The sequence below is a fragment of the Clarias gariepinus genome, chromosome 17 (assembly GCF_024256425.1).
Source record: "Clarias gariepinus isolate MV-2021 ecotype Netherlands chromosome 17, CGAR_prim_01v2, whole genome shotgun sequence".
In the NCBI taxonomy this organism is placed as follows: domain Eukaryota; kingdom Metazoa; phylum Chordata; class Actinopteri; order Siluriformes; family Clariidae; genus Clarias; species Clarias gariepinus.
In genome coordinates this window covers 14,947,501-14,973,795 of record NC_071116.1, presented here as the reverse complement: position 1 = coordinate 14,973,795, position 26,295 = coordinate 14,947,501, and the positions used below count along the sequence as shown (strand labels likewise).

Here is a 26,295-nt window from a genome sequence, read left to right as displayed (position 1 = left end):
AGGTGTCAGAAGACACCAGTGCATCATGGCAAAAGGGGAGATCTGGCAATGTTAGGGGGGGGGTCGTCATAACATTATGGCTGATCGGTGTATATAGTGCTTAATTGGAATTAGCATGTGTGTGTATACTGTACGCGGCAGTCATGTGATCACTCAGACGGTAACACAGCCTATTCCATGTATGTAAGCAGCTGAAACGTTTCACATGTTACAGCCTTGCCCGAATGCTGCTGAATAGCTAAATAGATTTCTCTCCCGCAGAACAACGTCAAGCTGGACAAACTACCCAACTTCAGCTCTCTAACATACAACAACGCAGGTTTCTACATGTGTGAGGTGTCTGTAGCTGGAATCAAACGCAATGCCAGCTTCAAACTGGATGTGGAAGGTACAGTATGGGAGCGATCACACTTTACCTACGCGCAGTCACACCAAAGGCGTCAACTCACACCAAAGAAAACAACCACAATTTACTTAACAGACAGATTATATATACATGCAGATCTAAAAAAAAAAAGTATAGTTAATAAGCCTTATTTACTGCTCAAATAGACACCTGTTTAAAGACTATGCAATAGTAATAACTGCACAATTATCTCTTTGGCCCTCACCTCTCTTTGTCTGTCTCTCTGTAATCTCTCTCTCTCTATCTGTCCTACAGGCGTGCCTGTGATTAAGAGTCTGAGAAAAGAGAGGAGCACAGATGGCAAAGCAAAGGTGTTGGTCTGTGAGGTTGAGGGATCACCGGAACCTGAAGTGTCCTGGAGTGTCAATGGAACCCATGTAAGTCTCAGCCTTTTGCTCTCTTCCTCTCTCTCTAGCACTACAGGACATCTTTAGGACTAGAAACCCACTGGGAATATCTTCAGGATCCAATAATCTTCTAAAAATTTTAACACCCTTGACGTCTTTTTGAATAATTTTAAATCTTATACTGAAGTCGCACCAAAGACGTCATAAAGCCCTCTAGTCTGTGTGCTTGCTGAATTAATATAAAACCATGATTAGTCTTACAGACAGTTAAAAAACTACCGTCAGATTTATGCTATTATAGAAAAGTAGTGAATAAGTGACTATGAATTATTTACAAAGATAGAAAATTATGTGTACGCATAATAGTGACTAGTGATTATCGGAAAGTTTCTCTCCAAGGGAAGTTATTTTCCTGTCAGTCATGATCGTACATAAATTTCGTGATGAAATCATAATCAATAGCGATTATAACCTGATCCACGTATTACAGCGACCGAGCGTAATTTGCATCCGTTCATGATGCAGTTCCAAATGACAGAATAAGTGCTTCCATTCCGTCATGCTATATTTAGGATGCGCTGGTTCTGCTGCCAAAGCGAACAGGGCGAGCACAGTGGCTCCGACTGAAATGTCTGACTAATGTGATTTCCGAAGGGGTTAATATTGCTATAGAGACTAAAGAGCAGAGGGAGAGGGTGTTTTAAACTGTCAAAGCTGACTACCTGTCAAAACATTTATTAGTCTTCTACCAAGGTTTGTGTGTAAATGTTTGCATAAGCCAAACCTAATGCACGAATTTCCAGCAGGTTTATTACACAGCTTCCGGAAGGCTTAGAAAGCCTTTTCTTTGCACCCGCATTTATCGTACTGTATGTGTTGAATGCCAATCACAGGTGAAATTGCAGGCTGTGTGCAGGCTCAGCTGATTTGGAGTCCATGACGTCCAGGAATCTCCATAAAAAGCAAAGCTTAATGGCAAAAACTATTTCTTAGAAGTTGAAGTTATGTAAAGTCAGGAGGAAAAGAAAACAGAGGAGATAAAAGATCTGCACTTTATACGGTTGATCGTGGACAGCAGGGAAACTGCCACTTTAAAATACTTTTAAACACCGACAGTCTGATCGGTTCAGAGTATTTCCACATGTCACACTGTGCCACTGCTAAATGTCAATATACTTTATAAGCAACTTTAACGTAACAGTGTATTTGTCGATGAAGAGTCTCACTCGTGCAGATGAAGATGTCTTGACGTTGAGTCATGTCTATTGGATGTCTTTATTTTTTTTTACTTTAAAAAAAGTTTTTTTCTTACTTGCCTTATCAGTCTGAGAATGGTTGGTTTGGGACAACAGACTGTAATATTCTACTCCATATACTGTACACTGTACACCTGGCGCAAAAGAAATAATCATTTGAACACCTTTAGCTTTGATTACAGCACATGATGCAGTGGTCGGTGGTCGGAGTCATGTGTGTGACTCATTGCCAAGGTTGCTGAGCCTAGACCTGACCGACTGAAGCAACATCAGATCACAACACTGCCTCCAGAGGCTTGTAGAGTGATGCATGATGGGTGCATTGCTTCATGTGCCCTGGCACACCAATCACTCTGTAATAGGGTTAATCTGGACTCATCAGTACACATGACCTGGTTCTATTGCTCCAAACTCTCTCCAGTCTTTATGCTCCCTTTATGCATTGTCTTCTGATTAGAGATTTTCTTACAGGCACACAGATATTCAGTCCCAATCCCTTGAATAATCATTGCGTCTTAACATCAGCTTATTTCTATTGTTTATTTTTTTTTTTTAAACAATGCAACTTATCTCTATTCATGAGATTCACATTTCCATGAAGTGGACAGTTCAGAGCCATCCTTCCAGGCTGTAATAATGTCTTGGACAGTTCTTAACACAGTTATTTCCTTTGCTTGATGCAGGCCAATAATTTGACCCTTCTGAAATGATGACCTGGTAGTAAATGAACGTTTTGTTGAATTGATTAAAGCTGATCAGACAAGGTTTACGTTATATTATAAGCTAACACATACAGTACGCTGGAGCACAAGTAGGATATGAACTTTTTTTGTTACAAAACAAAAAGTTAAAAGGACAATTTTACATCAAGTGTACAAACTTCCTTGTGGAAATGCTGCAATTTGGGAATTTCCATGCAGTTTTGTTCGATTAGCTTAACTTGATGTTTTTGGACTGTCGGAGGACACCGGAGCACCCAGACTCTGGAGGTGCAAGGCGACAAAGCTACCCACTACATCATCGCACCACCTAAAACAATAAGTGTTATCTTAAGCGCTCAGAGAACTCAAAAAATAGAAACAACCAAAAAAAAAATAGAACAACAGAAAATCAGACTCGCCGATTAGACTGTGTGGGAAACTGTTAAGGCGAGGCTTAAAATTGTGCCGAGCAAAATTTTCCAGCGACAAGAGATAAGTAGTGAAGAAACCAGCTATCCATTCATTATACTGTACCATGCGCACTTTGTAGTTACAGAAGAACTGCAGCAGCGTCAGTGCATCAGGCAGCAGCAGGGTGCACGGGTTCACTCGGTGCAGGGAAACTCGCTGGGACTTTTTAGTTTTGTTACAAGCTAAAGGCTCTCTTTGTTCCCATCCACAGGTAAAAGTACATGTTTAAACATTAGCTCAGTGATATAGAGCATGTGCTCGGGGGGGACAGGAGAAATGTAGCACCATATGATGTGGAGTTAATATTAATTTACACCTGTGAGTTTGTGTGTGAGACAGCAGCATCACATTTACATAAAAAAAAAAAAAATATCAAATGCTAAATTAAAAAAAAGATTAAATCATTTATTTAAGTCGGTGAACAGTGCACACAGTATACTACTGTATATGATCCAATATTTGTGGACACCTGACCATTATATTCGTATGTTCTTGTTGAGCACCCTATACCAGATTGCCCTAATACCCTCTGATCCACTGGAAAGGCTTTGGAACTTGGCTATGTGTCCTCCTTTGGTCAGGATGCCTGCTGCAACATGTAAAGATATCCTAACAGCACAGACACCATGTGACTGTGTGACGTTTTCACTTTCCACATACACCGATCAGTCATAACATTCCAACAACTCAAAACATTATGAGCAATGATGATGCGGCTCTGGCTCCTCAGTGCATGACTCCATGACTGTGGTCTCTTGCATCAGGATGTTGCGGATCCATTGGGGGCTGTGGGGTGGGGCCTCCATGGATCAGACTTGTTTGTCTGGGGTACCCCATGAGTCAACAGTCTCGGACTCTTTACGTACCGGGCTGTAGTGCGCTGGATGTTCCGGTGCCTTTCCGTTTGACCTTTTTCAGCGATTTGTGCTGCACTGTCTTTGCTGTAGGATCAGACTAGACAGGCTGGCCTTTCAACCCTCGCCAGCCTTTTTGTGTCACCAGTTTACTGATATATAATTGGTAAACAATGTTATCGTGTTAGTTATGTGGTGTTTACACACAGATATGGCTGATAGGTGTATTCGTACATACTGTTTGTGCATTGTTAATAACAGCCTCTTTCAAGCTCCTTGTTGAAAGTGGGACTGTGGCACCTTTGTTATGTTCTGCCATCCTGTGTAAATTGCACAGAGACAGATTTGGGGGTTTGCAGTTGCTGTTGTACTTTTAAGCCGGCAGCTGAGGTAGTCGCAGCGACAAAACGAGATCTGTGCATAAGGGAGAGCTGGCATTGTGGAACACGGGGGTGGGGGCTCCTGATGTGTTGAGACGTGCAGCGTGGTGCAGGAGCTTTATACAACATTAAACAGTAACCATTACAGTACCCCCAAAAAAATAAAAGGAACTGACGTTGTTGTCACGGGGTGGATTGGAGTATTTCTCAGGAGGCTTTGGGCAAAAAAGCGGGCGGACACCATGGACAGGGTGCCAATCCATCACATGTCTTTGTGTGGAAACCGGAGTGCAAAAGCCACCAAGCACTGGGGGAACATTGTTCTTGAGAGTTGTGACTTTGTAGCGTGATCCGTTTGTGACAGTGATGTCCTGTACCAGATGTGATTTCCAGACGTTTATAATATTCTAGAACATCCCAGGACCAAGCACATACTTAACCAAGTTAATTGTCCTCTCAATGTCAGAGCACGTGCGTCTGATGTTTTTAGTATAACGTCAGCCAGCGGAGTACGATCCGTGTTAGCTGGACACTTTCTCAGGCTGCTTTTTAAAAAAAAAAATTTAACAGGAAAGCCAAGCACTATTAGGTTTGTCACTGGGAATCACAAAGCTCCAACAGAACCGCTCACTTTAAGAAAAGCTCGTGAATGGTAGACACTGTGACTAATTATACCCACTCTATGTAAATGCTGTAATACCCACGAGGCTGTATTAACCCGATTAAATGTCAATACTAGACTTTACTTCCCAGCGGATGCAATCCTGCCTCGTCATCTTCCTCCTCTCTCGCCCAGGTGTCTCGGCTGTGTACAGTGAGCTCCTGCTCGTGCTCAGCCTCATTATGATTTCACAACTGTATAATGAGGCGAGAAATACCTAATGGCTGTTGATTTCGGCTCGGAGAGGAGGCATTCAGACTTTTGCGTGTGCACGTCAGAGGCAGACCGAGCTGCATAATGTGCTGGAGAGCTCTACATGTGTGTGTGTGTGTGTGTGTGTGTGAGAGAGAGAGAGAGAGAGAGAGAGCACTGAGCAGTGTTCAACATGAGCTAAGCTGTCATTCTGTCACTCATTATCACATTCAACACCAAGTCAAAGGCAAGCCGTTGCTGCTTAACATTCTAACCCTGCCTTGCCTACTCGCACACACACGGACACAGATGTTTGGAGGAAAACACAGTAACTCAAAGAGGCCATTTAATCCAACGTCGTGCGTTATATCTTGCTCTAATACAATGTTGCGTATACATTTTACTATATATACATGTAGCTTATTTTCACACCGAGACAGGTACACACACTAGACACACACCAAAACCCAGGGATTTCATTTTCTACATCATGCAACTGTGTGTATTTCAGTGCTGCACAGAAATCTTGTATCCCTCTGTAAGGTTGAGTAGGAAAGAGCCGGTACGAGAAGAAAGAGCAGAGCAAGGAGTATACTCGGGTTTTTTTTTTTTTTTTTGGTGAAGCAGTATAGTGATGGCATGAAAGCAGCGAGAGGCTGTGATCTGTTAGGGAGGGGTTTTATAATGTCTGTAATGGCTCTGATGCTGGAGGGGGTTGGTAATTGGAGAGCACGGTGCTGCGTGTGGTTTAATTGCAGGCTGATTATCAGCTCTTAGAAGTTCAGTCACATCGGGTTGTTGCCTATCTGTCCTTGTGTGTGTGTGTGTGTGTGTGTGTGTGTGTTTGTGATTTTCATCCACTTTGCCTATGCAAAAAAAAATTTAAAAAAACCTGGATGAGAAGACAAATGTTATATGGCCCTCTAGTGGTCATTTCTTAAAACAATCCAGCATTTTTAAACATTATTTCTATCCGTGGAATCTGCAGTCTGTGTGCGATTACTGTTACAGACAAGAACTGACTGAGCCAACAAAATCACTGACTCAGAATAGACTTTTAGGAGAACGCCACTAGTTTGCATTAATAAAAGTCTAAAATACATGGATGTAAACCTCTGGACAACCTCTGGACAACCTCTGGACGCTAAAAGGTTAAACGGTGAAAAATTGGTGTTTTTTTTTAAACACTACAGTAGGTCAGGATTAGTGTTGGGTGTAACATGTTACAAAGTTAGAGTACTCGAATTACTTTTTTGATGTAATGAGTAATCTAATGCGTTAGGTCCTCCATTTAAGTATCTAGTTATTTAGTTACTTTTTCAAAAATTTCATCCGTTATTCTGACAATTCATGTAATCCGTGAGCCAGACAGCAATGATTCCATTAGTGTGTGTGTGTGTGTGTGTGTGTGTGTGTGAAAGCCGTCCCCTGATATCTCGCCCCCTCTGTTATTTCTGCTTTTATACCCCTATCTCACCTACGCGGTTTGGCTATGCGTGGACCAACGCGCGGAAAGATGGAAACTAAAACAACATGCATGAGGAATCACAAAGGAGTTTTAATTTTCTGCAATGGAAAAGTACTCTAAGTAGTTACTTTCATCAGAAAGTAACGCTGTAATGTAACTGATCACTTTTTAAAGACAGTAATTCTGTAATGTAATTAGTTACTTTAAAAAGTCACGTCCCCCAACACTGGTCAGGACTAGTTCAATCCACAATGTGTTATGTTAAAGAATTAGAAATGAACTGCGTCTGTGTGTTCTCTTCCAGAGCCAGAGCCAATACAGTAACGGAGTAATCACTTATAAACTCACCGTGGTGCCTAGTGTGAACCTGACCGTCACCTGCCGGGTCTCTAACAGTCTAGGGACAGCCACCATGGACATCGAAGTGCCATCCTGTAAGTATTGAAGGCTCTTTCTGTCTAGGACTGGGTGCATACTAACATACTACAGTAGCTCCTTCTGTCTATCTATCACTTTTCTCTTGGTGCTCACACACATGCACAGGTCATAGCAGGTTACTGAGAAGAACTTATAGAAAACTATGTTGTATCTGTATTGGTGAGATGTGTTGTACTTCTTGTACTTTTGTTGAAGTTTCTCCATAATGAAGCTGTAAAAATTGATTGACAGGTGATGAGACTCTTTGTTTGCAGTAAAAAATCTGAATGGTGCAAATGTTAGAGACATAAAGAAGCCTGTACTACATGTCCATGAATGACGATCCCGGCTGAGGTGGCTCGGAGCCCGCTGCACTCGTCCCTGTGAAGATTTAGCGAGTAGAATCACAGATTCTTCAAAATTGACTGGTGACTTGTTACCAACTTGAGGAAGAGACATACTGTATGTGTCTGTGGAAACTGTTCGCCATTACTAGTTCCACATTACAAAAGGTACAAAAAGTTATTGCCACATTGGTAAGTGATTTGGGCCATTAAAGGAGTTCCTGGGAGGCTAGGGTTTCAGACATGAAGCAGGCAGTACGATCATACAAGTGCTTTAGTGTAGCTCTGGATTATATAAAGAGGGAAATGTGGTTTAATCAATCTGTTTGTTTATTCATTTAATTGAATCGGTCAGTTTACGATCCACGATCGATTCACTTTTTTATTTATTTACGTTAACTAACAAACAATAAATAAATACATTTGAAACATTTCCTTAAAAAAAAACACCACAGTCTTTGCAGGAAGTAGAAACCACTTGGTTACACAGTACTTCAGTGCTTATAAGCTACTTAAAGTATTTAAGAATACTTCAATACCTGTAAGAATCAGACAGTAACTTTAAGTGCTGTTGGATCCAATGAAGAATCACAAAACAAACAATGCTAATCGCTCCGATTGTGTTTCGCAAGTCTCGTGTAAATGTTGGTCTGCGTCGTGTATACTCGAGCCAAGCCTGTCTGGCACCAACAACCTTGTTTTGGGTTGAACATTAACCGAAGCTCTTGTAAACGCATGACATGATTAATGCGCTGAGGCCGGTGGCTATGCTATAGGTCTGACTTCCAGACTGTGTGGATGTAATGTAGAGTAGTAGCGCACTACAGGCTGGGTCGGTAGAATAGTTTTTCATGCAAGTTTGCTCAGGCTAAATGAAATGAGACACGGAGCCGTGTTTGGCCTGCAGGGCTCGAGTCTGACATGTGCACTAATCCAGAACCGTGCGGGTAACCTTAAAGAGGTCAGAGTATAATGCATAAGTGTGTATAGTGTGGATGAGTGGAAAGGTTACAGAAAAGGTGAATGTACAGTATACAGTGTGTGCGTGCGTGTGTTTTGTGCTGAGGACTATTCTCTCTCTCTCTCTCTCTCTCTCTCTCTCTCTCTAACATGTAGTTATTACATACAGCATGAGTTTGTTTTTCCTTTTTCTGCTCATCCTTGTGTTTCCCTTCACATAACCTTTCTCCGCTCTGGTTTTCTGGATCTGGGGTGCTTGACTCTTCCTTCTGATCTGGTTTTCTGATCTTTCGCCTCTCAGGCCATCACAGCATGCTAGTAGCCTCCTCTTTAGTAAAAGCTAGATTTAAGTAATGACGTGTGCAGTTTAATTCTAAAGTCAATTTTTTTTCTGCTTTTGCTTGTTTTATGTTTAAAAACCACAGTTTGGTGGTGGGCTCAGTTAGAACCTCTGCCTTTAAAGTTAATTTGATTTCATATCTGATTTCAGTACATCCAGAGAAACCAGATTCCAGATCAGGTAAGAGATTGATTTGTTTTGTCGGTCTTACAGTAGAGTAGATTTTTCTTATTTATTACATGAAGTGTCCTGAAAAGCTCTGTGTTCTGGAGCCCAGTTGATCTGAATGGGGTGTCAAGCATCCCGGCATTATTATGTTTAATTTCACTTTTATCCTCCAACTATTCATTAATGTTATTTAGTCCGCAGTAGAACCCTAATACCATTGAGCGGGTTCTCATGCGTCTGTTCGTCTCCACAGATGATGATGAAGACAAGGCCAAGGTGATCGTGGGTGTGGTGGTGGGTCTCATCGTGGCAGCTGCACTAGTGGGCGTCATCTACTGGCTGTACATGAGGAGCAGGTATTCAATTCAATTCAATTCATTGTCATTTTCATTGTAATTGTATTGGGATTTTCTTCACTGAAATCCAGATGTGGATTTAGATTTCTGAGATGACATGAGGAAGAAAACTTGACATGGACCAGACTTAAAAGGGAATCCATTGCTTTCAGAGTAAAGGTGTAGAAGAGGAAAGGAAAACAGTGTGTTGAAGTGTGTGCACATTGGACTTTTCCTTTGGTTGTCTTCTTTTTGCGTAATCTTTCTATAGTTAAGAAGTGAATAATTCAATTCAGTTTTATTTGTATAGCGCTTTTACCACTCCTCAACCTATTTGAAAGAAAATTTGTATGAATATAAATATGTATGAATCAGAATGACCAGATTGTCCCTGATGAGCAAGACAAGAAAAAACTCCCTGAGATGGCAATATGAAGAAACCTTGACATGAACCCGACTCAACAGGGAACCCATCCTTATTTGGGTGATGACAGATTGCAGGGATTGATCTGCAGACATACTGTATGTTAGGCGGCTCGTTATTGAAGGCTTAGATAAGCTATAGGAAACTCCAGTCCTGAACCATCAAGCGACTGCAGTCACAAGTCCTCAGAGAACAGCTTCATGGTCAGGACCGTCTTCATTGAAAAGTCACCACACACATCCCAAAAACAGACCACACTGAGCATCTAAGCGACGAGATCTCGAACCAGAAGCGCAGCAGCAGGACGACTCAGGCAGGTCCAGAGGGCAGAGGGGGTCGGGATCACTGGCAGCTCAGGAGTGACGTGTGTAGCTCGACAGAGAGACAGGGAGAAGAGAAGGAGAGATATCAGTTGGGTATCACAGTCACGTAACGTATAAGATGAATGTATATTTAGTTCAGAGTGCAAGCAGGACTAACTATGAACTAACTATGGCAGCAGAACTAATCAGGAGAGCCAGAAGGAAACACAGACATGAACAAGCCAAAGCCTGGGAGAGGCAAAAATGAATGCAACTCTGTAATGTTATGAGGCTAAAACAATCCAATCACAAACGTGCACTATAAAAAAAAAGAAAAGTAAAAAAACACATTTAAAAAAAAAAGCTAAACGTGGTTTAACGAAAAACTAGACTGTGTGATAGTTATTTTAGTTGTTTGTGTGTGTGTGTGTGTGTGTGTGTGTGTGTGTATGATGCTTAAGCCATGTTTTAACCGAAGGGTCGTAATCAGACATCATTTCAGACTCGAGTGGTGTGTGTGTTTTTTTGTTTGTTTGTTTTTTTATTGACACACAGTGTCAGGATTAAATCAAGTGTGTGCCTTGAAATCAGCGGTTCCCATTATGTCCTGATTGACGCCTAGCGAGTCTTATATAAACACCACCGCCTCTTACAGATGGTCTTGTGGATTATCAGAATGAAGATTGATATGCATGTGAGGTTGACACTGAGTACACAGAGTAGTTTATACCTTGGCACTGTCATAACCGTTACACTATTCCCCGCGGTAATCCAATAAGACGTCAGCGTCCTCACTCGACTTCGAGACCCGTCTGCAGGTCTTTATGAGTGCGCGGGTCTGAAGCTCGATTACACACTCTAATCGTTGTGTAATGACCAGTGAACGTTTTTGTCATTTTCAATTTGAAGATGAATGAAGTTCAGACTCATTTCTTTCTCAGAAACAGAAATCGCACATGACTACACTGACAAATGCGAATGATGTGAAAAGAGTAAATCAGGCTTTTACCTTATTTACGTACCGTAGGAGCTCTTTATACATGAAATGAAGCGGCCATATCCAGTTTAATCAGGAGCTGTTTATTCCACAACAGCTGCAGCTCTAATGCCGTTCCACGACAGGTTACATTAATGAAAATGCCATTTTAAGGCTGTGTTGGAATATTTGATCTTGTCAACTCTAAACAAACCCCTTCTGCAGTGATTAGTCTGCTATCATTACTGAGCGATCAGGTTATTAGGTATACCGAGACAGTAAGTAAACAGGCACCCTGTGTTGTACAGAATGTATCAGGGTAGAAGGTAAAGCCGATAGCACTGTCAGATATCGAAGAGTAACACAGTGATGTTTTTTGTTAGACAAGGCAGCTGGAAAACGAACGAGAAGGAGACCGGGACCTCGGAGGAGAGCAAGAAGCTGGAGGAGAACAACCATAGACAAGGGGTTTAGAGTGTTACACGGGACCGAGACACAGAGACGGTCAGAATCTGTTATGTCTAATCAACTGCTTTTTCTGGAAAAGTGTAATATATACTTTTCCACAAAAATATATATATATGTATATATATACTGTATACACACACATGCAAGTATTTTATATACAGTTAGCCAAAAAAATGTTAAACACTTTAGGAAAAGAAAAGTAATGTGATGTACATTATATCAATATAATAGTAATAATATTACCATATATTACCATATTATCATATACACTATGTATATATATATATATATATATATATATATATATATATATATATATATATATACATACTATATGGAATGGGAGCTTTGTGCCCTGGATGTGCATCCCACAAATCTCCATCAACTGCAAGATGCTATCCTATCAATATGGGCCAACATTTCTAAAGAATGCTTTCAGCACCTTGTTGAATCAATGCCACGGAGAATTAAAGCAGTTCTGAATTAGTATAGTGTTCCTAATAATCCTTTAGGTGATTGTGTGTATGTATATATATATATATATATATATATATATATATATATATATATACACACACACACAGTATACACTACTGTTTGATATTTTATAATATGACATATAGCAATAAATTTAGTTTAAAATATTTTTTAAAATCTTTTCCTGTGTGTTTGTGTATATATACACATTATATATATATATATATATATATATATATATATATATATATATATATATATATATATATATATATATATAAAAACAGCATGATGTTAGAAGACTGATTAGAGGGGCATTATGTAACAAATCATCACAACTAAATTTGATTAACAGTAGGGTATTTTACTAAAAATTATGGGAAAAATATAACTCGGTTCTACATCTAAATCTTATCTTTTCCCCTCTTCCCCTCCGAGGCAGATGAGAGGCCTTGTCACACTGAATGTGCTGTACAACACAACAACATATCCATCATCTGATCGAAGACACCTGATAGGCTGTCAGGCTGCCTACATGCACATCACAGAACCGCCTGGAATATTTCTAGACAGCCACAAAAACCGTTCCTCCGAGCAAAACCCCAGCACCATGCAAGAGTTAAAACCACCTGTGTTGTAAAAATTTAGTCTGCACTGAAAACTGTGTCTTTTTCATTTAGTTAAACTTGATTTTCTTGTGTTCCTTGTGAATGCCCCTTTTTTTCCCCTGCCATGTGCGTTGCTGGTGTGCTGGGTTCAGCTATCCCCCCCTCCCCCTCTTTTTGGTAGAAAAAAAAATAAATACTGTACACTTTTCAGGCCTTTGTAAATATGTCACTGGTGAGCACAGTCTCTTGGTTAGTGCTGCGATTGCTGTATAATTCAGGTTTAAGTAAGGCAGGATTAAGAGAGCCTGCTGGATTATGGAGAGATGAAGACTTCACTGCTGTTACGCTCTCGTTTTCTGTTTAGATTTATCGCGCTGTTTTCCGCCTTGATCGGTACAACTTTACTTTGTCGACACACGATATCTCGATTCCCGTCGGTCCAGGAGCAAACTAGATTTCCTCTGAATTGTTTCAGACACACCCTATATTCGTAGTTATAGGAACATTATAGTAGTAGAGTTCTTACTCTGTGGGTTTCAGTTATAATTCGATAAGTAGTATTATAAAACGGGGCATGTCGTAATGGACCCTTCATTACGCCATATATTATGTTACTGAAGATCCTAAAAAAGACCGTTCGGAGCCCGGTCTACTGGCTAAAACACACTAAACAGGGTGGTTACATGGGATAGACACTAGTCCAAAGTCAATGCTTTACTGTCCAGCTCGAGGACCAGACAAGCATTACAGTCCACCCAGAAATAACACTCGTACCATATTTTGCAGCCTTGCACAAAGCCTTAATGCCTACTTTTTATTTGACTATTTATTTCCAGAAAAAAAGAAATGAAGGTTCTTCTAGCCTCGATTTCTCTTATGTAGGTTGTCCAGAAGGTATAGTGCGTTTTTATTCATAAACCTGAGTACTCACTGTATGCTGTTTTATGTTTAAGTCCCACACTGTAGTTTTTAGCCTAAGTTTTTAGTCAGAGGCGTTGTTCCGTTAACTGTGATCTGAAGAAGTTGTAAATATGTCCAAGTCTTTGTGTCTTAGCTCATTTTTGGCTATTTGTCGTGTATGAGGTTAGCTGCAATTTTGCCTGGGCATTAGTTAGCTATAACTAATAAAAACCTTCTCCATCCCATCAACATACACTTATTTATAAAGCTGGGAAACGATTCAGTGACGTATTGCGATTCTTTCTGTGGGGTAATTCAAATATCTTCACACTGACTTCAAATTATTATTTTTAATAACATTTTTATTTACTGTATATATGTTTGTAATTGAGCTGTTGCAGTTCCTCTATAATCCTGCAGGTGGTGCACTCTGAACTACTCAGTCAGGTCAGGCAGCACAGCATCCTGTGTGTTAGAAGTGAATTATTTACTTTTTATTTAATAATTTTTTTTTAGAACTGTAACTCTAAATCTAAAACAAAAATTACTATCGATCGCTTACTATGATACTTACGGAATCGCAATACAAATCTGATCGTCACCTAGGTATCACGATAATATTGTATCGGGTGATCCTTGTTGATTCCCATTTCTACTTATGTATGTTCCGAATGTCCCACTGCAGGATGCAGCTGTTTGGAGAAATGTTAAGATTTAGTTCTGTTTTTTTTTTTTTTTTTTCCTTACTTCTCTGGATGTATTTGGGAAATTTTGTCTCATGCATATGTTTATTTTAAACCATCAGGGCAGCAGTGAAACCAAAGAGGGCAAATGAGAAGAAGGCCATAAAAGTGTTTGTAAATATCAATTTTTGGTTTTGTACTTTTGTTGAAAATAAAGTGTACATTTTGAAGGTAGTGTTCTGGCTTTTTTTTTTTCTTCATAAACCACATTCATATGAAGTGTTTTATCAATAACTGCAAAAGTGATTTGTCTTATCTGGAAATTCTGGTCATGGTTTTACTAAACACATACGCAGAGACCCCAAAATGCAGCGCCATGTGTTATAACCGCATACGGGAGAATGTCAAGTCCTTAGATGACTCATTGTTGCTGTCAGTTAACACAAACGTATTCTGGTTGGCCCCCTTTCTTTATCTTATTCTAAGATAGAATGTAATTCTCAGTAAATGCCATTTAATTTTGCAGATGGAAAAAGTCAACCCAGGTCAAGTTAACGATTACGAACTGGCTTGTGCACTGATCATCTATTAACTTTCTAGAGCTGCCTAATACCAAGATGAAAATGACTGAGCGATTGGCTTCACTAATGCTAGAAAAATGTCCCTTTCTTCACATGATAAATGTCAGAGTGTCAAGATGTCAACTAGATACATGGCACAGCAAAGGAGACATAAAGGTGCCTTATCAAGTTCAGGTGTAAAAAATATATGTGATGCACCTGACCAGTGCTTTTCTCCGCTTTGCTGTCTACAATTAGTCAGGTGTTCACATATTTTTGATTGTATAAAACATTACTTATTGTGCAATAAATATTTTGTCAAGTTCAGGGCTGGTAAACATAACGCCACTTGGCCACGGTCCTGATTAAGGTTTTAAGGTATTCATTTGTAATCTGTGTTGTGGAATAAAAGTGTCATGTGGACTGGAACTGAACTGAAAAATATGGTCTTTTACTCCACATGAGGCAAAATAGAGCCATAAACCCATATCAGTGCTAATGATATATTCAATGCTGTAAGCATGAGTCTTATTACCATTTTTTTCCCTTGGGCTAACAATAATAAATGTTTATTTTAAGGACTCTTGCAAGCAGTTGAGATGTCGCTCTTCCAAATGGTTGAGCTGTTTGATAAAAGTGTCAATATATTTTACCAAAAAACAAAAAAGTTGTATGTGGTGATACTAGAAACTGCTAAATCGTGCATGGTAGTGCAACAGCACAAATGATTTGAGGCATTAGAGCTATGTACTTTATTTCTAATGGTGTACTATAAAGAAATTCAAGGCATAGTATTTAAACACAGTAGAATTTTTTTTTAGTAAGCATTACTCAACCGCATGGTAGAGATGGCTCAATCAGCACAAGTTCAAAACTTTTTTTAATCTGAAATATAGTAACTCAAAACATGCTCTACCAAAAAGTTTAGAACATTTAGGGGATTTATTTATTTTTTTTTAAAAAAGGTGTCTTATCTGATCATTTTAATTAATACATATTTTCTCACACATTTCATACTTTTTCATTATTTTCTTTTGATTCTGTAAACCTGCTTTGCGACCATGACTACTGTTAAAAGCGCTATACTAATAAAATGTAATTAAATTAAATTGAGTCTTAATGTATTATTGGTCTAACAAATGGCTTTTAGTTTCATTGATCATGGGGACATTGACTAAAATGAGTTTAAAACCCATGCTTTAAATGAATCTGTTTAGTCCATTTTGTCCTTTTGCTAATACTCACTAGTACAGTAGATATTATTTAGACATATTTTGTAGCTAAGAACTCCATTTCTATTTAAAATGTGAACTTTAAAGGATTTATTGTGCTTTAATCAAAATTTAATGAGCGCTCTTTTCTAAACTTCCTCTCTCACCTCTGCATGACACTAGACATCAAAACACCCCACATTAATGTTAATACTGGCTTTTATAAAACATTTTCACAAGAACATATTGCAAGTTAACATCATTACTGAACAATGAACATAATCTCAGGATTTTTTTTTAACAAAGTATAAATAAATTGCACACATTACATGATCCACAAAGGATTATTCACTGAGAAAGAAATCATAAAAAAACTCATTATTTCAAAGCAAAGAAAACAAACTGTCCCACCCTCTACAGTCCTATCAAAGGCCACTTTGTTTGTGTGGGTCGGAAAGAGGGGAGCGATCTGTTGAGCTGCGGGGGGTGAGAGACCAGTGCAAAAACAAAGCTTTAAGTAGAATATGTAAATCTGATCTGATAAGCAACCAAAAATAACTGCTCATGCCTGGTTTAACAATTTAAAGATCTCAATCAACAGTTTGAATGGTTAGATGGAGGGAGTGTTACATTAGTTGCTGCTCACTCATCTCTCCAGCTCTGACTACTGCAAGCTTTACAAGAAAACAATACACTTGGTTCTTTTGAAGTGATAACATCAGAATGTTATCCAATGTCTGGATAGTCAAAACCAGAGGAAATTATTTCTCTCAGTGCCAGACAACTACAGCCGCCGGCTGTGACCCGATAGCTTTCATAATGTAACTGTTCGACCATGAAGAAAACACTGTTTTACTGATAATGTTTATTTTTAAGGAAGGCGAGCAGCTCCGAGATGTGGCTGCAGATAGCTGATCAGTTCTGCTTATGACCTCAGGGCTTTACATACAGAATGCACAGCTATAAGACTCCTCTCATATATTTGAATGCCTTCCTCTGGGAATGAAGCGCAACAGAAACAAATACATTCAGAGGCCTTTCATTTGGCAGCTAAAGAGAAAAATAAAAATGTGGCACATTGATTAAAGCGAAAGAGAAAGCTTGAATGTTCTGATGTACAGTATGTTACAGTGAAATTCAAGCCTTGATAAAGATTTGCTGCAGTTTGACCCTGTAGGTACCTCCAATAACTAGGGCACCTGTAAGGCATAACTAATCGTGCTTTATTTTAGGAAATGTAGCTCTGCAATGGGAGGGGCAATGTTTTGGCAATCTGTTACAATCGGGTTCATTTTTAGCAGCTCAATGATTCACCTCAGTGTTTTATGCTTGATCCTGCAATGGTGGCCTGTGAGAACATTTTTTTTCTTATTTGTTTGAGAGAGAAGTAACACAGGTAGAGATGTGCTACTAAGTCAAATTAAAAGGGGAAAAAAAGTTCAAGTAGTTTGGGGCACCTGTGTCAGGGACTGCTCTTGCCACAGGAGTTTCCAATGTTAATTGTCAATGTTAATTTTTGACAAAGAAATATCATATGAGGGAAAATCGATACTTGGAGGCAGTTCCTCCATCAAAGCTGAGAGCCAATCGATATTGCATGTTAAGCAAATATGCTGAATCTTTACAACCGTCATCAATCATTATCAGCCATGCAGTGTACAAGTAGCCTTATGCAGGAATCGATCAGAGTTGAGCATATATATAAAAATAATAATAATAAATTGTTTTCAGGGCATAAAATGGACTTCATTAAATTGCAAAATGGAAGATAATGTGTCACTGTAAAAGGATGCACTCTACTGTTCTCACTAGTAGAGCTTGTCTTTCTCACAGTTTTTCACTCAGAGGGAGGAACAGTAAAAGTAAAGCACACACACACACACACTCCCCTCCATTGACCACCATAAAAAAACAAAAGACAATTTAGATAGAACTGTAAAACCACAAAGGGGTGTTTTTTTTTTTTTTTTTTGTGTGTGTGTGTGTGTGTGTGTGTGTGTGTGTGTGTGTGTGTGTGTGTTAGACTAAGGCTTGCAGCAGCAACAGCACAGCTGGCAGGATAGGCAACAGCAGCCTGCAACAAACTGGCAACATCAACAGTCAGGACAGAGTTCAATTCAATATTAATTTTAATTCAGTCGATTCCAGTCCTTGGATACGCAGCAGTCTGCAACAAAATATGAGCTGTTGTGAACAGATTTGCAGCTCCTCTACTGAATGGAGAGAGACAGAGTGGCACTGAGCAGGGAGCAGCAGCAGTATTAAGCCACCACGCAGCACAGCACTGTAAACACAAGGCTTTTTCACAGGTTCCACATTTTGACCCCTTTACTTTCCTCCCCGATCCTGGCTGGGCATCACGTGCGTGTCTCTCTATCACTCTGTCCAAGTCACAGACGGATGCCTGGAATCTGAGCCAGGTCAGTAAAGGAGTCACCCTGCAGGCTGCCCGTCTGGTGCCCACGTTGAGTCAGACGGAGAACGGAGGGCATTTGGCTACAAGTTTAGTCTTGGCGCCACCAGGGCGAATTCACGCAAAATGTTGCGTGCCACATCCACTTTATTCTGTGCGATCAACAGCGCCCTCTTGACGTCGTCGAACGAGTAGCCTTCACCCATGAGCTTGGCGATTTTGGCGTCCACGTTCTCCTGCGAGTACTCGGGCGGTCTCCGATGCAGGATCTCTGGAGGGGTCTTGCGAGGAAAAGGCTTCGGTGGTCTTGCGGGTGCACGGGAACAATCTCCGGCTACTGGTGGACAGAAACAAAACCATGCTCCATTAAACAGATCATAAAGAATAAATGAGGCCAATCAGCTCAGATTCATCTTCAGCTCGCAGACATACTAAGAGCAATGCCGAGTCATGGTTAATAATTCAGGAAGACTGCACTTATCTCTCACTAATGGCTTAACTAACATCCTGACAAAATATAGTACAGAGACATTACACAACCTCTGACAGCCTCTTAGTGGTACTATATACATCATATACAGGAAGCTGACAAACAGACCTGGCTAGATTTTAATGAAGCGCCTCACATGAGAAAGAATATCATTTAAGGTATCAGTAGATATGATTGTTATATTATACCAGGCAAAAGTTTGGACAGACCTTCTAATTTAATTTTTTAAGTTTTTTTGCTTTGTGATTTATTAATTTATTAAGAACATTATCCTTATATTATCCTTGCAATATTCTTTTATCTTTAGATTAGAAGTTAATTTAGAGTTACCAGCCTCAAACATCATCAATTAACAAACAGCACCTCAGATTAAAGCCGTTATAAAGGCTTCACAGATCATAAGTAGTAGACACATCTCAATATTAACTGTTTAAAGGAGATTATTGTTTTTTTTTCCAATCGTATTGTTTTACAATGTAAAAAAGAAATTTAAATGAAAAAAGACTAAGGAATTAGAAGGCATGTCCAAACTTTCGACTTGTAGTGTACGGCGTAAGGCGTTTTCACACTTTTCTGAGTAACCAAGGCTTTAGCAAAACCCATCAGGCACCACAACTGGCTGGACTATTGTGGTACTGTTTTATGTTGTGTGTATATAAGTACACAACATACATAATGCCTTTACGGGGAAATACGGGGAAACCACAGTCTAGACTAAGGATGATGTTGGCTAAGATGCTGGTCTAATTTAATGTATCCTGTATACACATTCAGCCTAGTCGATGCACCTTCTGTCATGTTTTATGCGGTGAAAAAAAAATTGAACCCAGAGAAAACCCGCTGGCAAATAGGAGGAACATGTCAAACTCCCTAGGGATGCTGGGGCTGCACGCAACCATAACTTTATACTTCCCACTTTTTCAAGTCGGTCTGTGAATCAGAATAAATTGCCTGTGTAAAAACAAACCTGCAAAGATAATGCCCTTCCCTCAAACCCTGAGATCAATCAGGGCTTGAACAAGAGTTCTGCGAGTGTGAAAACGCCCTAAGGCTATGCAATAAAATATTATATCAATGATTTATTTTCATACTTGATGTAGGAGGCAGCTGGTCGTACTCTTGTGAGTTTCGGAATATGCTGTCTCCCGTCTGCCTCCGAACAGGCGGTAGGGGAGCATCCAGGAAAGCATCTAAATTTTAAACACATATAAAAGACCATCATGATATACCCACTATAGTAAAATTAAAGTCGATTGACATTCTTGTTCTCAAAATTTGCTGCAGAGCTAAAACATCAACATCGGTTAAAAACAAACACCTGTCCAAATAGATGCAAGGGGATTTTAGTTGATTATCCACAAATTTGTACAGACATAAATTACTGATGAAGAGCTCTTTTACAAGAGGTTTTATGAATGTAATTACAAGACTTAAAAGCCATGACATGATGAAAACTAATTTTTATACAATTAAAGCAAAACATAATGAGTGTAATGAAGCCTATTATGTCATCATACTTCAATGCTGTCGAATGCTCATGAGTCGTCAAAAGCTGTGAGTGTCCAAACTGGTACGGATCTGGCGACCAGTAAACTAAGCATACTTTTTATGACAGTACTTTGTTTGCCAAAAGTTGTGGTATGTTGCACAGTGACGTTACCCGAATTGAGAAGAAAGTGTCCGGATGTTGGCCGAGCAGCTCTGGGGCAGGATGGAGATGATGATGATGATGAGGAGGAGGAGGCGTCTGGGAAGCTGTGTCTAACAGGGGGTGGAGGCGGAGGCTGAGACGGAGGAGCTGTGTTAAATGGATCTTCTGCTGGCAGAGCTAGAAAGTACAGGAAAACCAAGTTAATATGCGGATCACACTAGATTTCACCACTAGATGGCGACATTACAGCTCAACTAACACTGTTCCAGCACATAACTGGCATAAGGTGAAATACACAGCTACAGTCATGTTGGATTGTTGCATTGATCAAATTGTAAATAAATCAAATATTTATATAATTTTTTTTCTGTCCATCATATGTTTAAATACAGGGTGCTTTCATTCCCAAATAAGCACTCAAATCCTCATCATTAAAAATTTACTGAGAAAAATTATTAGTTGCCTTTGATCAGCAAATTATTTTTCAAACTATAAATAAAGGCACCAGTTACAGACTCACAGTTTTTATAAAAATAGACACTTTTTTTTTTTACTGTTGAGAGTTAAAGGTCACAGTCCATGTAAACATGCTACCAAACCTACTAACCCCCCCCCAAAAAAAGCAGCCAATCAGAACACATTTCTGCAGGAGGAGCATTGTCATTGTTTACCTTGTGGGGGCAGAAGAATGTCGTAGTCTGCTGGAGTGCGGTTGTTGTGGAGGGGACACTGTGTGGCAGGAACTACGCCCGAAACACCCACGTCAAACTCACCTGAACGAGATGATAAACAGTTACACTTACCTACTGCTACATACGCTAATGAAACAAAGCACACTGAGCTCATGCACAGCAACTAATGGTTTTAAAACACACAAACACAAGCTCTTTTTTTTTTTTTAGCCTTATAGTGAATTCTCACTCACATACGCGCACACCCACCCGCTTATACACTCACACACTCCCATGCACCAGCGTTTCCACACAGACAGAGTATACTTGGGCGGGCCATCCATGATTGATTAGATAGTAGCACACAGTTCCCTCCCTGACGTACCTTTACCTGTTTATTCTGCTACTGCAAGAGCAGTGCACTGAGAAGGTAGTAAATCTATACTATGAACTTTTGATTTACACATTTTCTCACACATTTCGTACGCATTTCCTTAATCTTCTATTGATTCTGTAAAGCTGCCAACTGCAGCATAAAGTATAAGAAGGGCAACACACAGTTTCACCCCGTGATTGGGCAAAAAAAAACAAAAAACGGAAGATTAAAAAAAAAACCTCAACACAGGACTGGTCACAAAAAAAAAGAAAAAAAAAAACACAAAAGCTGCTTATAGAAGTGTGTGAATCAGACATCAAACTATGTATTTGGGTGTCCTGATATGTCATGTAGAACCAAAGTTGTTATTACTTTTAAAACGCATAAATTTTACTGCTACCTGAATATAGATATAATGTCACAAAAATGGAGAACTCTAAATATGCATATTATCATTATTATTATTTGCTCTCAGACAACCATAAAACACTTGAATTTATGAACCTGTGCTATTTTTTGCCCATGTAACAGTTTTTCCTCAATCATGGTTGTATAATTGGTTAAAATAAAATTCAGTTCATTATATTCCCCATGTTGTGCTGAAAAAAAGTGTTACTCTATACTGCACAATCCTGACCCCTATACACAAAGGGCATCACAAAAAATGTATACATACTTCAACAGTTGTTATCTATGACATTTTTTTAAACTTGATTTTATTTATGGTAGCAGTGATTATGATTCCTCTAATGATGTCAGTAGTCGTTCCATTGTTGATGCGATCATGTGATAGTAAAGGTATATATTTTTTATGGTGAAGTGTGTACAGTACATTTTTGGGCACCTCTGTATTTATTAAAACATAGTAATGCCAAAAAAAAAATTAAGAAACTTAAAAAATGCTCTGACATGGTGGCAGGTAATGCACCCTGTTCTGCTTGCAAGTATATTGTAGACCTGTGGAAAACACTGCACCCACTCACACTCAAACACACAAGTGTTACCATGCTCTGGAGCTTTCAGCTTCTTCCCTTCTAAGCTCAGATCAGACAAGTTCTCCGAAGACCTGCAGAAGAGACGGTGTTGTGTTTATTTAAACCATCACAGGTCATTTCACTACCAAGGAGCAGCATTGAAAATCTTTGTTTACGATGCCAATAATACAAGAATAGGATACATGCTGTACTGTATTCTCTACTCTGAATACATTTAGAGGCTTGAAATGCAATTTCAGTAGCAAGGAGCTTGTTCTCATCAAATGCATACTGAAGGAGAGATAATTTGATGTGTAACTTCATTTTCATTTCATGCACAAGCTACAATTTCCATCCATCAACTTGTGTTTAACCAAAAAAAAAAAAAAAAAAAAAAAAAACTCATTAGTAATCATTGAGTTGGCAAAAATGTGTCTAAAATGACTGCCAATTAATTAACCTAATCTAAACTAATGGGGAAGTTAGTTTTTAAGTTGCATAAAATAAATACACAAACATTCATCTTTGACAGTAGTCAATTGTACAACAAAATACCCTAACCACTTGTTTTGTTTTGTCAAAACCACACACACACGTACAGAGAATGAAACTGTTGGTTATAAAGGATATGGTAGCATATAAACAGCAATCAGTCTTTAGATGGAACTAAATTACTTTTTTAGAACTGTTTGTCGCAACACAGGGTTTTTTTTAACCAATTAACTCCTGGTGTTAAATTCAGTGTCATTACACCTGAGCAACACTTACCAGGACGTCTCAGGGTCACTTTCTGAAGTCAAGCTAGTTATATTTCCCTAACAGACAGCTGTATCCTGTACATTTCTGCAAGAAGCTAACAAAGATCTCAGACTTTGTACCAAAGTCCCTGTTAATAAACAGTTGGGGTAACGTTAACAAAGTGGACTATATCAACTAAAGCATATTTTTTTTATTTATATCCAGGATTTTTCAACCTGTAAAGCTGCTTTGATTTAGGACTGAAGTACTGTAAACTGAACTGCTGAGCTAAGCAACAAGCCAGGGGTATCTAACATTTCTTAAACTTTTTGCTTTGAAAATTAATCATATTTGATTGACAACCTCAGGGGACACATGTTTCTAAGGTGTGGTAGTGTGCTTGTTATTGTCCGAGTTGTACTTTTCAAGTGCAGAGCTTGTCCAAATATGATGCCCATATGTGGCTTTAAAACTGAGAATAGAGAACATCTGTTTTTTACTAGCAATCAAAAATAAAGGAATTAGATCTCCTGTGTGTGTCAGAATCAAACTGTGAGTTAACTACTGCTCATATTGTACAGCGAGTTTGAGAAGTTGTGTATTGAGTGTTGTGTATATATATATAATAAGTGCATCATGATGTTGTTTAGTGCGTGGGAAGAAGTGCTTATGTACCTGTTAGGTATGGGGGCAGAGATGCACACAGGAGGCTGCGTGATGCACACAGGGTGAGAGGACGGGATCTGATACTCATCTTCTACCCTGTCTGTTATCCGAGATCTCTCCAAGCACATGCTGCTGAATGGGTTCGAAAACCTGCAGTGAGCACGCACACATGCACACACACAAAAACATGCAAGCATGACCATAAGAACTACTCATTATCAGTTTCTAAAAATGTCAGCACCCAGCACAATGCAATCACACTTAAACAGAGTACTGTAAGCCTCTCATACAACCTCATTAGCAGCAAACACAGAGCCAGCGCTTAATTATGCTGCTTTTGCTCTCTGTAATGTGGTTATTGTTCGGTGTGCAACTAATTTTATTTACCTGAAATACCTTAAACTGTATAACGGTTTAAAAATGCAATCACACCATCACAATATTTGTTGTTGTTTTTTTACCTCAAGTCACTAATTAGAACTATATAACAATATTTTTGTACAAGTGTTGCTTAATTAAATATCTGTGTTAACTGCATCAGAAAAATGTTGTGTTATTTAAGTTTCTATAACTATTAAAATTGTTTTAAAGAATGATGTGAAGTAAGAAGTGTAGCACTGGCAAATTGTCTGATATCCACCATCTTGAATTAACATCTGGTTAAAATTTTAATTATCTTTATGTTAGGTTTATTTTAAGGTATAGGAGTTTAATGCAGGTCAAAAATGTGGCATTATGGGTCAGAGATAACAGGAACCCAGAGGGATATATAAAGCCTCAGACAGAACCTTATTCTGCACATGGTTCGAAAGGCACATACGGTAACTTGTATAAACGCTTTGTATAAAAGTGCTTTGTATAATGTGCTTAAGATTTTTTTTGTGGTTTTTCTGATTTGTGCATTTCTTTTTTTTAAGCCTGTTTCTCTATTGAGGCAATATTAGGAAATAGGGTTGTTCTGATTCCGATACTAGTATCGGAAATGCTGCCGATACCACAAAAGAATCTGGCATTGGTATCGGCGAGTATTTGAGTCCACGTACTTATCCGATATCATTATATTCCTAGATTTATTTGTTCCACTGTTTTTATACAGTCATATTGTAAAAATACTAAAATACCTTTTTCAGTTTACAGTGTTAAAATTGTGGCTGCATTTGAATTTCTTTTTCAGATGTTGAAGTTCAGTTTCTTTTTAAAAAAATAAGTAATACTGTTAAATGTATGTCAGATAATAAAAACATTCTAGTTCACTATATGTACTTGTTCATGTTTTATTAAGGGATAAATCTAAAGCACAGCAAAAAATAATTCTGTCAATTAATACAGGGCTGGTAGTTTCTACAGCTGTATATACAGATACACACCCAGGTATCAGATACTATAGTACTCGGTATCAGCCGATACCCTGAGCTCAAGTATCGGAATCGGTATCAAGAGATTTGATCGGGAAATTGACTGATGTATATTTTAAACCTTATGTTGTGACTTATTTATACTTGTAAGTCTGTACCTACTGGAGTCACTTTGTCTGTAGCTGCACCTCAGATCATCTCTAAGCCTATCATGCACTACATACAGTATATCGCTTCTTATATATTGCAATATGCTTTTATTACCTTACAGCATTAATCTAATTCTGAGCTCGGGTTACTGTCTGTGTGAAGTTTTACATGTTCATCCCGTGTTCAGCTCTGCCGTTCCTCTTACTGTACTGTACCTCATGTAAAACTAGCAGTTATGTGGACCACTTATGCTAAACTGACACTAGGTTTTAACATGGTCTGGTGTCCCATCTGGAGTGTATTTCCCTGCCCACAGCTACTTTAGACCCAGGTTGAAATGCTACTGGGGATTTATAAAGTAAAGTAATCAATGTATGTTACAGCCCACATACTGAGCATCCAAAACTACTCCTGCTAAAAGTTCAATATGGATAATTAACATCTTTAAGGCCACACAACAAGGGAACATTCCTGTGAGTAGATAAATGAAAACAAGCTTTATGAGAAATGACATCAATGACATTCGCCTGTTTGTGATCGTGTTTGATTAAATAAGTAACGGGATGTTTGCCTTCCGTATCAGAAAAAAAAAGTGAAAAACTCGTTCATATCTGAATGCTAGACTACTATATCTATGAATTTGACATCGAGAACGCATCGTTGTCACATAAAACACACAAATACAGCGCAAACACAACAGAAAGGAATGTGATGATGAATCAAAGTGTCTGTGGGGCTCGAACACCATCATTCACCGGTGACAAAAAGGTCTTAGCAAAGCATTAAACAGCACACTCAATCATCCCTTAGTGTTTCAATCTTTCTCTTACACACCCTTACATACACAAACACCCACACACAGCTTTTACACCAACTCAGCAGGAGCTCCACTAACACAACGA

The 26,295-nt window shown here is 39.0% G+C and overlaps 2 protein-coding genes across 3 annotated transcripts in view; one reads left to right on the top strand and one right to left on the bottom strand.

Annotated features, from left to right (window-relative positions):
- alcama (activated leukocyte cell adhesion molecule a) overlaps positions 1–14,368 on the top strand; it is a 75,278-nt gene extending 60,910 nt beyond the window's left edge. For both annotated transcript variants that reach the window (XM_053516269.1, XM_053516268.1), the window contains 7 exons: positions 262–388; positions 662–783; positions 7,041–7,170; positions 8,948–8,977; positions 9,219–9,321; positions 11,386–11,506; positions 12,390–14,368. In XM_053516269.1, coding sequence (XP_053372244.1) covers positions 262–388; positions 662–783; positions 7,041–7,170; positions 8,948–8,977; positions 9,219–9,321; positions 11,386–11,476 — 603 coding nt within the window. In that variant the 3' untranslated portion in view covers positions 11,477–11,506; positions 12,390–14,368. The remainder of the gene's footprint in view (positions 1–261; positions 389–661; positions 784–7,040; positions 7,171–8,947; positions 8,978–9,218; positions 9,322–11,385; positions 11,507–12,389) is intronic.
- Positions 14,369–15,253: 885 nt separating this feature from the next.
- Positions 15,254–26,295, bottom strand: part of cblb (Cbl proto-oncogene B, E3 ubiquitin protein ligase) — an 84,790-nt gene continuing 73,748 nt past the window's right edge. The window contains exons 14-19 of the mRNA XM_053516267.1: positions 23,898–24,038; positions 22,515–22,576; positions 21,135–21,236; positions 20,473–20,640; positions 19,904–20,002; positions 15,254–18,659 (exon numbers count right to left, since the gene is read on the bottom strand). Of these exons, the coding sequence (XP_053372242.1) occupies positions 18,406–18,659; positions 19,904–20,002; positions 20,473–20,640; positions 21,135–21,236; positions 22,515–22,576; positions 23,898–24,038 (826 nt within the window). The 3' untranslated portion in view covers positions 15,254–18,405. The remainder of the gene's footprint in view (positions 18,660–19,903; positions 20,003–20,472; positions 20,641–21,134; positions 21,237–22,514; positions 22,577–23,897; positions 24,039–26,295) is intronic.